This window comes from Maniola hyperantus, chromosome 8, assembly GCF_902806685.2.
Source record: "Maniola hyperantus chromosome 8, iAphHyp1.2, whole genome shotgun sequence".
NCBI lineage: Eukaryota > Metazoa > Arthropoda > Insecta > Lepidoptera > Nymphalidae > Maniola > Maniola hyperantus.
This window is the reverse complement of record NC_048543.1, coordinates 14,848,992-14,861,511: the sequence shown is the minus strand read 5'-3', so window position 1 is coordinate 14,861,511 and position 12,520 is coordinate 14,848,992. Positions and strand designations below refer to the sequence as shown.

At 39.1% G+C, this 12,520-nt stretch overlaps 1 protein-coding gene across 1 annotated transcript in view; it reads right to left on the bottom strand.

The window, feature by feature from the left end:
* The window catches only part of kl-2 (dynein heavy chain 2, axonemal kl-2), a 75,796-nt gene that overhangs the window by 36,026 nt on the left and 27,250 nt on the right, over window positions 1-12,520 (bottom strand). Inside the window, exons 36-44 of the mRNA XM_069500113.1 lie at window positions 11,450-11,668; window positions 10,365-10,608; window positions 8,508-8,644; window positions 6,676-6,831; window positions 6,096-6,298; window positions 5,139-5,324; window positions 4,703-4,867; window positions 3,257-3,369; window positions 2,774-2,919 (exon numbers count right to left, since the gene is read on the bottom strand). Of these exons, the coding sequence (XP_069356214.1) occupies window positions 2,774-2,919; window positions 3,257-3,369; window positions 4,703-4,867; window positions 5,139-5,324; window positions 6,096-6,298; window positions 6,676-6,831; window positions 8,508-8,644; window positions 10,365-10,608; window positions 11,450-11,668 (1,569 nt within the window). The remainder of the gene's footprint in view (window positions 1-2,773; window positions 2,920-3,256; window positions 3,370-4,702; window positions 4,868-5,138; window positions 5,325-6,095; window positions 6,299-6,675; window positions 6,832-8,507; window positions 8,645-10,364; window positions 10,609-11,449; window positions 11,669-12,520) is intronic.

Below are 12,520 nucleotides of genomic sequence, written 5' to 3'. Positions count from 1 at the left end.
TGTACTGAATAGGCTCAAAAACTACTGGACCGATTTTAAAAATTCTTTCACCATTCGAAAGCTACATTATCCACGAGTAACATAGGCTATATTTTATTTTGGAAAAAAATAGGGTTCCGTAAGATATTTGGGTTTTTCGGACACAAGGTGTAAAAAATCAACCAGAAAAGTTACTTATTTTGCGTACGCTGCCTAAACTATAAAAGATAGAACCATAAAATGTTCTAATTAATTGTAGATCTTATAAATATCTACAAAAAAGTCCGCGACACACTATACCCATCTATGTCGAGTGAGGCACAGCAACCATTTTTTTATTTAAAAATCTTGAATTTTTTTGGACTACATTTAAACGCGTTTATTTTACTCATGCTATTAATCCTTATCAAAATAAATGATTTCATCACTAAGAACAGTTTATGGAGATAATATTTGGTCTTTGAATGATTAAAATTGGACGTTTGGTTTTGAAGTTATGGCGAAATTAAAATATTACGATTTCTGCTGCACGGCCCGTTGTATTATATAAAGAGGTAATGTCGTTAAGTTTGTTTGTAGGGGGTAATCTTTAGAACTACTGAACCGATTTTAAAAATTCTTCACCAGTAGAAAGCTACATTATTCCTGAGTGACATAGGCTATACGGGATCTTTAAAAACCTAAATCTACGCGGGCGAAGCCGCGGGGATCAGCTAGTTTGTTATATGTCTATTGTTTTTGTTTTGGTGTACAATAAAGCATATTTTACTTTGCTTTACTTTTACGCAATGACAGGAGAGGACGTGGATAACAGGAGACACCACGACGGGAATCTCCCGTATCTGTGACGTCTGCCCTAGAACGGGGAGAGTGACCTGATGGGGACAAGGAAGCAGAGAGAAAGAACTTGTAGGGAGTCAAGAAGAAGGGAAAGAGCCATCGAGCAAGTGCCGAACGGGCGCCCTCCCACGTTTCAACCCATATAACAGCGAGGTTGGTGGGGCCATGGGTGGTGGTGGGTTGGCCCACTACTTACAACTTACATTCAAGTTTCCGCACAATTTTCTCCTTCACCGTCATCTACACTTATATAATATAATATTATAAAGAGGAAAACTTTGTTTGTTTGTTTGTTTGTTTGTTTGTTTGTTTGTTTGTTTGTTTGTTTGTTTGTTTGTACTGAATAGGCTCAAAAACTACTGGACCGATTTTAAAAATTCTTTCACCATTCGAAAGCTACATTATCCACGAGTAACATAGGCTATATTTTATTTTGGAAAAAAAATAGGGTTCCGTAAGATATTTGGGTTTTTCGGACACAAGGTGTAAAAAATCAACCAGAAAAGTTACTTATTTTGCGTACACTGCCTAAACTATAAAAGATAGAACCATAAAATGTTCTAATTAATTGTAGATCTTATAAATATCTACAAAAAAGTCCGCGACACACTATACCCATCTATGTCGAGTGAGGCACAGCAACCATTTTTTTGTTTAAAAATCTTGAATTTTTTTTGGACTACATTTAAACGCGTTTATTTTACTCATGCTATTAATCCCTATCAAAATAAATGATTTCATCACTAAGAACAGTTTATGGAGATAATATTTGGTCTTTGAATGATTAAAATTGGACGTTTGGTTTTGAAGTTATGGCGAAATTAAAATATTACGATTTCTGCTGCACGGCCCGTTGTATTATATAAAGAGGTAATGTCGTTAAGTTTGTTTGTAGGGGGTAATCTTTAGAACTACTGAACCGATTTTAAAAATTCTTTCACCAGTAGAAAGCTACATTATTCCTGAGTGACATAGGCTATACGGGATCTTTAAAAACCTAAATCTACGCGGGCGAAGCCGCGGGGATCAGCTAGTTTGTTATATGTCTATTGTTTTTGTTTTGGTGTACAATAAAGCATATTTTACTTTGCTTTACTTTTACGCAATGACAGGAGAGGACGTGGATAACAGGAGACACCACGACGGGAATCTCCCGTATCTGTGACGTCTGCCCTAGAACGGGGAGAGTGACCTGATGGGGACAAGGAAGCAGAGAGAAAGAACTTGTAGGGAGTCAAGAAGAAGGGAAAGAGCCATCGAGCAAGTGCCGAACGGGCGCCCTCCCACGTTTCAACCCATATAACAGCGAGGTTGGTGGGGCCATGGGTGGTGGTGGGTTGGCCCACTACTTACAACTTACATTCAAGTTTCCGCACAATTTTCTCCTTCACCGTCAAAACAAGTGATTTTTAATTGCTTAAAATTTCGGGCGAACGAAATGTTTATTATGATTTCGACATTGCAAGACGGTTTAACCGAGCAAAATAATTTCGCTTCAAAATTTTGAGTTTAGGCTTCGATCTTACGCAGTACACGTGTTTTTGTTTTATTTAGATCTTTGAAACTGTTTAATAAACTCTATAATGCCGATTGCCGAACAGTGTTCTGTGATGCCGAAGTAGAGCCTCAATAGCTCAACCTGTAAAGGAGCGGACTGAAAACCGAAAGGTCGACGGTTCAAATCCCGCCCGTTGCACTATTGTAGTACCTACTCCTAGCACAAGCCTGACGCTTAGTTGGAGAGGAAAGGGGAATATTAGTCATTTAACATGGCTAATATTCTTTTTTTTTAAATGATGATCTAACGGAAGAAAGTCTTGAAAAAGTCATACGTGACATTTCAGTTGCAAAAACTTCAAGTATAAAAACATTTTCCGATGTTCAGGCTGTGGTATTTTTACCTGCAGAGCAGACTATTTGACTTTTTTTTGAGAACTACATTTTTATTACTAACCTTAACTTTCTTCCGCCACTGCTTCTGTCTGTCGAACCAGTACCCGTAGTCGTACCACAGTCGAACCAGCTCTAGCGGAGGTTGTGAGCCGTACTCGTCGCGAACCGGCATGTTTATATCGTCCATGAACGCTATCATCCTTTTACCTATACGTATCGGTTTAAAACAAATCGAGAATTAACCTAACAATGAGTATACATATTCTGAACCAGATAGATGGACTATTTAATACTCTATAGCTACTCTATTTAGAATTTCAGTACAACATACGAACAACAAAATTAAATAAATGAATGGGATTCTCGAGTCTCATATAACCATGTCAAGGCAATGCCCTGGAAAATTACTGCTATATCTCCTCTATGCTATATGTTCCTCGGAGAAATTATCATTCAATAAGAAGACACAAATACTCTACAATTTAGTTGTACTCAGAATCAGTACCAATATTTGACAACAATATTTAAAAAAAAATTGTGTTACCTCCCGCAGGCACATATTGTCCTTTGGTTCTCTTCTCAAGCCTTGCCTCGATTATATCCTGAACATTGGCAGCCGTGGTCTGAGCTGACATGTTTATCACTTGCGTGCTATACCTGATATGGCAAAACAAAATATCTCTAATGTCATCCTCCACTGACTCGCTGCTCGATTGCGGTAGAATGACAGGTACAATGTCACGATCGCAATCGCCTCTGATTGGTTGACGCTCGCTCACTATTGGTTACAACGCATTGTTGCAATAGGAACATCATAAGTTCAGCCAATCACAACATTGCGGAAAAACTGCATCAATCTAATGATTGATGCAGTTTTTCTGTAATTGATAGCACAATTTATTAAAAGTGCAGCCACAATTCACGACAGTTTCAGGACAGTTAATTATACGCTTCACCTACACTGGCAGGCGTCAAATGTTCCCAACATTGGACGCTAGGATAAGCTATGAAACGACTAGGTTTCTTTGATTCACGTCACTCAAAGCCTAATATTTGGCAGATCGTCATCAACTCGGGTTGGCGAGGGTTACTTGGAGCACGAAGGACTTGACTATACCAGTGACCAGGATCATGTAGAAACCTGAACTGTCAATACTTATATTAAAACTGTGCGGTCAAATTCTGTACATTGAAGATATTTTGAAAATTTTTTTTCGAGGGCACTCTATAATCGATACTGAACCCAAAACTGTAATTTTTTTCATTTTTGTCTGTCTGTCTGTCTGTCTGTCTGTATCACGGCCGCGCATCACGCTGAAACTACTGAATGGATTCCAATGAAACTTGGTACGATTTGAGGTTTTTTTTTTAAATCAACAAAAAAAGTTTACGTCGTGGTCACATAAAAAATTCTGGATTCAACTCCTTAATTCTGATGCTGCAGGGTTACTGCCCGCCTGGGTTATCAAGATTCAGGAAGTGTTCATAGTGAATTCATATTGTAGGTACCAAGCAACGACTTTATTCTCAGACTTCAAGTCTCAACTCCTCAACCCTGATGATGTAGGGTACAGCACTCCTAAACTATAATGTTTCAGGAACTGCGGATGATGCAAAATTATTTTAGGTACCAAGCATAGGCTACATCACTGAACTTCGGATCCTAACTCCTCAATCCTGATGCTGCAAAGTACTGAAGTCCTAAATCGTGGGGATTTTAGAATTTCTGATAGTGAATTGATATTTTAAAAAAAATTAAAAAATTTGAATCGACTGTTAGGCGAAACGAAGTTCGCAGGGTCAGCTAGTAGAGAATAAATCTCAGGGTCGCGTCTGGCAAGTGTTCCTTGTAGCAGGAGTTTTGCCAGTACCAGTGGAGCCACCGACCAATATCCCGTAACCTCCACGATAGGAATCAGAATAGTGTGGAAACTTAAAGAGAATACCTCTAAGGCCAGGGTATAGTGGAAACTTAAGATGTAGAGAATACCTCTCAGGGTCAAGGCTGGCGAGGGTTCCTTGGAGCAGGAAGGTCTTCCCCGTACCAGTGGAGCCTCCGACCAGTATCCCGTGACCCGCACGCACTGCATCCAATGCAACCATTTGCACACGGATGAACTCCACGGTAGGGACCAGGATATTGTGGAAGCCTAAGCTGCAGAAATAATCCCAAGTCAATAATAGCCTCAGATATAAATTTTTACATCGTCAATATTTTTAAGTAATCTAAATATATAAAAGGCAAAGGTGACTGACTGACTGACTGACTGACTGACTGAATGATCGCTCGTCCACGTAGTAGTCGTACACCGTATCCTTGAGGGAGAACAATCCCTCGTGTTCGCGCACCCAATTGTCCAGCTTGACACTCCTCCATCATCAAGATCATTGTCAAGTTGCCGAGTGTTATATAAATTCGTTCTTACCTGGGGTTATATCGCCAATTGTCAGGCAACTTCTCCTCCCAGGACTTGAACTGGCGCAGTCGCTCGTCCACGTAGTAGTCGTACACTGTATCCTTGAGGGGGAATATGCCCTCGTGTTCGCGCACCCAGTTGTCCAGCTTGCGTCGAGACTCCTCCTCTAGGGTCGCGCAAACCGACCAGATCATTCTGCGAAGATATAGGTCACTATCTGATGTCCGCGGCTTCACCCGCGTGGATTAAGGTTTTAAAACCCTGTAGGAACTCTTTGATATTCCGGATAAAAATTAGCCTATCTCACTCTTCAAGTCTAACTATATCCATGCAGAAAACCCCACCGATCCCTAGTTCCGGTGCGACGGGATTGAAGGACAAACCAACAAACCAACAAACAAACACACTTTCGCATTTATAATATGGGTACTGTTTTTAGCTTTAATAAATAAAAAATTGAAGGTACAATACTTCTTGTGAGAGTACTGTCCGTGGGCTTACTCCTTTACTAATAGGCTACTTGACAATTTTTTTAAGTTGGTCTTAAATGGTTAATATTTGTCCTATTATATCAAAACAGTATAACCCTGTGGTTATACTGTTGTTTACAAATGCATGACGTCAGAGCACAGATAATCTATCGGCCAAACATGGCCGACAGTGTTTTCACCTGTCTAAGAAAAATATTTTTTTAAATTAAAGTTTTACGGTTTTTAGGGCGCAAAAAAATATAGTGTTAATTTTTTTGATATAATAGGACAAATATTAACCATTTAAGACCAACTTAAAAAAATTGTCAAGTAGCCTATTCAAGTCAACCTATGAATTCTTGTGTAATTTTTTAGTCATTCCTTATACTAATAAAGTCGCATAATTTTTAAATTATGCGACTGAAACTATACCCCTTTTAACGTAGGAACCCCAATTTTTTTTTTGCCTTTAGATGTATTGGTATAAAAAACTCACGTGAACAGAAATCTCATCTTGGCGAACCCCTCATTATCTTCTTGATCAGGCATGGGGGGCAGCGGCGCGGGCAGCAGGCCCAGCAAGCGACACATCGAGCGGACCCCCGTCAGCTCCTGACCCCTCACGCTCTGACCTTCCACCAGGTGCACGCGTTTTAGTTCCAAAACTGGGGTTAGGATGTTTAGAAAATGGCGACGCAACTGTGAAAAGATTTTATTTCAATTGTAGTCTAGGCGCTAGACTATGCCATGTACCTACAGTGCGACAAGGCTCTCTTGGCACTTAAATGACATTGACAAGGGGGCGCTGTTGGAGAACAAAGGCTTAGAATATTCAAACAAGAACAAAGGGGACACTTGACGGCAACGTCAGTTCCGATTTTCGCCACGCGCCAAGATAGCCTTGTCGCACTGTATAGTACGCGACAGGTCAAGATGACAGTCGGGGAGAGTTCCAGATTAACGATGGACTCCAGCCGGGAATTGACGTAAGGCTACCTGCCTAAGTGCTTGAGTCGTCATATACGATGCCGTTTCGCGATTCTGTGGCAGAGAGAGAGAGTTAGAGAGAGACTTACGCTCTCTCTATAGTCCAGATCGATGATGGACTCCAGCCAGGAGTTGACGTAGGGCCACCAGCCCCAGTCCTTGTAGTCGTTATATATGATGCCGTTTCGCGACACCGTCGCCGGCGATGCCACAGCCAAGTCTAGTGTCTCTATGAGCAGCGATACCTGAAAGATACCACTCATTTTATTACCCCCAGTTTCATCATCATCATCATCATCATCAACCGATAGACGTCTACTGCTGGACGTATAGGTCTCGCGTACTGTAAAGGTAAGAAACCTGCCTACTAAGTAAGAAACTATGAACATGACAGCTTGCGTTGGCCGGAGCTCTTGTAGCGCCCTCTGAGATCAGTAGGTCGATTTCGTAAAACCTGCATCAATCGTTATTACAATCTCAATTGTTCTGATTGGCTGAATTTGTGGGATTTGTGTTGCAACAATGCATTGTAGCCAATATTGAGCGAGCGTCAACCAATCAGAGGTGATTGCGATCGTGACATTGTAGCTGTCATTCTACCGCAATCGAGCAGCCGTTTTGCCTGTGAACCCCCATCACTACCCATATTAAAAATGTGAAAGTGTGTTTGTTTGATGGTTTGTTGGTTTGTCCTTCAATCACGTTGCAACGGAGAAACGGATCGACGTGATTTTTTGCATAACCTGCAGGGTGATTCGCTAACTCAGTGTCTAACACTGAATGAGCCACGGAGCTCATTTTTTAATCCGTTGAAGGTTTTCTACGAAAAAATATTTTAATATCACCCAGTGAAGCAGCAATGTAGAACTAACCAACCTCAGTGGGTATCATTCAGTGTTAGACACTGAGTTAGCTGGAAAGGGACACTTTTGATCCCGTAAAATCAAAGAGTTCCCACGGGATTTCGGTTTAAAGACATTTATTTCTCAATAAAGAACACAATAGTTCACTTAAATATCGAGAATTACAACTGTTTACATTAATCACAATGGTAGGTATTTAAGTGTCACAATCTTGTACTTAACTAGCTTATGCTCGCGACTTCGTTCGCGTGGACTATACAAATTTCAAACCACTATTTCACCCCCTTAGGAATTGAATTTTCAAAAATCCTTTCTTAGCGGATGCCTCCGTCATAATAGCTATCTGAATGCCAAATTTCAGCCCGATCCGTCCAGTAGTTTGAGCTGTGCGTTGATAGATCAGTCAGTCAATCAGTCAGTCAGTCAGTCAGTCAGTCAGTCAGTCAGTCAGTCAGTCACCTTTTCCTTTTATATATTTAGATATCTAACATTAATGTTAAAAATACATAATTATGTAGGTAGGTAGTAAAAAAAAATTGTAGGACAGTAGAACACTTATACGGTTGACAATACTAGTTTGTAGGGAAGAGGTCACATTAACATATTCATTTAGTTTTTGTTTTTGTTAATGTTCGATCAGTTGTTTTTTCCGTATTTTTCTTCATGTGTTTATTTATTTCTTCAGTTTAACTCTTTAATAAGAATACAGGTTTAATTTAAATAATTAAAAATGATTAAAAATCTACATCCACGCGTGCGAAGTCGCGGGCAGCAGCTAGTTAAGTATAACGCAATTTAAGATAAAATTGAAAAAACTATTGTTAGAAAAGACATATTACTCGATTAATGATTACCTTGTTAAATTTGTATTTTTTTTTTTAGAAGTAATTAATTTGACTAATCAAAACTATGTACACGTTGTTCGGTATATCATAAGTCATAACATATTGCATGCTAATAGGCAGAATTTGGCTGTACCTTTTTGTTTTGTAATATCTGCACTGTTTACCCATATTCGCAATAAAGAAATTTGAATTTGAATTTGAATTTGAAATTACCTGCGAAGGCATGGATATCCGTTCGCTATTGACCAAAGTAAGCAGCTTATTGTCGTCCATCACAGAGTTCAGGTTCTCGATCCAGATCGCGTCCACGGGCCCGTCGAAGACGATCCACTTCTGGTCCGGGGATTCATCTAAACAAATATTGCTTTTCTATAGATAACTGCGGCTAGAGTTAAAAATATATGTACTTTTGTTTGTTTTGTTTGAAAAATGTCTTTATTAATAATTAGCAAAAATATATACATAGTTTATGACCTATTAACCTAGGATAAACACATAAAAATATAATTAAACATAGTTTGGCAGGCTAAGACGCCCCTTTCAAACTTACCAGTTTCATATTTTACCGTTCTATTTACACCATAAATACACCAACAATAGGATAAAAATTAGTTATGCTAACCTTAGTACACCGGTTATCACTTGTAAACATTTTTTTTTTTTTTTTTTTTTTTTTTTTTTTAATATATTATGTACTAAATGGCTTTTAACTCTTTCTTACGATCAATCAGAACAACTTATAAAGTCTTGGCATTGTAATTAAATCTAATTCACATAATATAACATTTACACACACACACACACACACACACACACACACACACACACACTACTTGGTTCCGCGATTCATAAATGAACTACCTCCAACGCTGATTAAAAAAATAGATATTAAAAACATTAAGTATAAATTAAAAGAATATTTTTTAGCAAAGTTAGATGGCCTGAGTCTTTTGTGTCTATGTAGATTATATAATTATTTATATTAGTGCTAATCCTATTCACCTAATAAATTTAATAAACCTACTCACGATTATAATATTATGTTACATACTTACGTGATTCTTCGCGTTATATACCTACTGTAGATTATTTCTTTTAAGTAATTAGTTAATAGGTATCTTCGTTGCAGATAGGCACCGAGGACAAACCTCTGTGGTTTTTTCGGTGTTTTTAGTTTAAGCTTTTATTTGTATGTATTTTTATTTGATAATAAAAAAAAAACAAAAAATAAAAAAAACACACACACACACACACACACATATTGTCATATTGTATAAGGAGGGCGATGATCACTGCAACACAGTGTATACTTCTGCAGGCTCATCGTTCCCATCTGTTATTGTTTGTGAAATTAAGTGTGAAAAATAAAGATTATTTATTATTATTATTATTTATTATTATAGATATCGACTCAAACATCACCTAGGTAGTAACTTCTCAAAGCATATTATACAGTAGAAGACTATACAAATGATAAAAAAGCTTGGATTTGACTCGCTCCAGCAATGCACAGGGCTGCAATTGCTTGTAAAGTATGGTATAATGATATTGTAAATTGATCACTTAGCAAGAGCAACCGCCGAGTTTCTTGCTGGTTCTTCTCGGTAGGAACGACATTCCGAACCAGTGGTAAATTAAACTAGTTCTTCAAATGAAGAGTAAAGAGATATTTTCTAGACGTGTTTGGTAGTAACCAATGTTTTAACAAAAACCAACATAAAAAACTATTATAGAGATTGCTGCCAAATTTCACGATTCTAGGTCAACGGGAAGTACCCTAGAAGTTTTGATTTCATTGACGGGTCTTCAGTCTTGACAGACACGACAGACAGACAGACAACGAAGTGATTCTAGGGTTCCTTTTTTTCTCTGGAGATACAGAACCCTAATAGATACGTAGAACATTTTTTTTAGAAACATAATTATGTATTTGAAAATTTCCAGGTTTTTTTTAACTCAAAAACTACATTTTGCAGTTAACTGGTTTTTAGAAATAAGGTGGTAGACCTGTTATTCCATCAATATTATAAACATTCATGCTAAGGGAGGACAAAGAGGGGACAGCTTTACCTTGACAAGTAGTCCTCATAATGGAAGAAAGCACTCCATCCTTCCACTCTCCAGTAGCCAAGTTATATTCCCCGTACAATTCCCCCAGGGTCAAAGCCTTGGGGTTGATGGGGTAAGTCTGAACGTTCTCGAAGCCGGGCACGTTCTCGCGATGAAGTCGACTCAGCGTCGCAGCTAGCATCTTCCACGAGACGGATTTAGCTGTGTTCGTGTCTCCGAGGAGGATGCTGGAGTGTCGAGAGTTCTAGAATGTTTAGAAATAGTTTATTGTACGTCGGATTCACCCCGGGTCAAAGCTTTGGAGTTCATGGGGTAAGTCCGAACGTTCTCGCGATAAAGTCGACTTGGCGTCGCAGCTAGCATCTTCCACGAGACGGATTTAGCTGTGTTCGTGTCTCCGAGGAGGATGCTGGAGTGTCGAGAGTTCTAGAATGTTTAGAAATAGTTTATTGTACGTCGGATTCACCCCGGGTCAAAGCTTTGGAGTTCATGGGGTAAGTCCGAACGTTCTCGCGATAAAGTCGACTTGGCGTCGCGGAGAGCGTCTTCCACGAGACGGATTTAGCTGTGTTCGTGTCTCCGAGGAGGATGCTGGAGTGTCGAGAGTTCTAGAATTTTTAGAAATAGTTTATTGTACGTCGGATTCACCCCGGGTCAAAGCTTTGGAGTTCATGGGGTAAGTCCGAACGTTCTCGCGATAAAAGTCGACTTGGCGTCGCGGAGAGCGTCTTCCACCAGACGGATTTAGCTGTGTTCGTGTCTCCGAGGAGGATGCTGGAGTGTCGGGAGTTCTAGAATGTTAAATAAAATTACACCATTTCAACTTTTAGTAGGTACACTGCGATTTCATTTAAATTTAATTTTAAATGAAGATTAATTAAACCTATAACGATGAAGAAAAACATCGTGAGGAAACCTGCACGCCTCCATAATGTTCTCAAAGGTGTGTGAAGTCTACCAATCCGCACATGGCCAGCGAGGTAGACTATGGCCAAAACCCTTCTCTCTCTGAGAGGAGACCCGTGTTATATAGTGAGCCGGCGATAAAACAACAGAAAAACACAACAAAAAGTGTTGCGTCTTACTTTGGTCTCATAAGTCTGTATAACTTTCAGCAAAGCAGCCTTAGTCGGCTGCAAGGTAAGCAGCCTCATCTCCGCACTGATAGCGGTCTCGAGCATCTCGTAGTCCAGCGTTGGGATATCCACGTCTGGGAATATGTCGCGCATGATGCCGTCGAACAGAGGCACGTCTTTCGCGGTCAAACGGGCTACGTTCATATCTCGCATGGCAAGGATCACCATCTGGAGGACACAACATTTGTATTCATTTTTAGGGTTCCGTACCTCAAAAGGAAAAAATAAAGTCTTATAGGATCACATCGTTGTCTGTCCATCTGTCTGTCTGTCTGTTTATCGAGTGCGAGTCAAGTGCAAGTCGGAGTCGCGCACTGAGGGTTTCCGTACTACAGTCGTATTTTTTCGACATTTTACACGATATTTGTTTTTATAATTTACTTTGAAAGTTGAAAATACTAATTATTTTTTCATGAACACATTTTAATTTTATCTTGTGATGTAACCACAAATTCTCAGTTTTCGGATTTTCCCTCTTGTAACATAAATTTGGCAGGTAGGTAGGTCTTATAGCACGTTTCATGATTCTTGAGATATGTTGTGGCCGTATGGTAATAATTAAATGCGGCAACGGTGAAAGATGTTTATTGAGAGCCGGCTTATGATCTACTCTCGCTTATGGACTAACAATACCTACTAATAAAGAAATCTTACATACTATTGTTTAAATCTTATTGCTTAACTACCTAACCTACATAATTTTGCATCACCTCTCTTTCAATCCGATGTGCAGGCAACCTAATTCGATATATTGAGGAGTTGCATTTTTATGTTACTTAAACTGACAATTCGTACATATTACAACTCCCCTGAAAATGTATGCGGTTACCCCTCCCCTTAGAAGAAAAAAAATGTTAGACGCTACATCGAATCAGAAGAAAAGATGATGACAATCACAAAAATTAAATCTAATGCTAAATAAAATTAAAATTATGTCAGGAAACATTTTTTTTTATCGTTACTTCCTGTGCTCAAGTGCAATTTATATTATCTCTTACTTCGTATGGGCATACTTTCAAC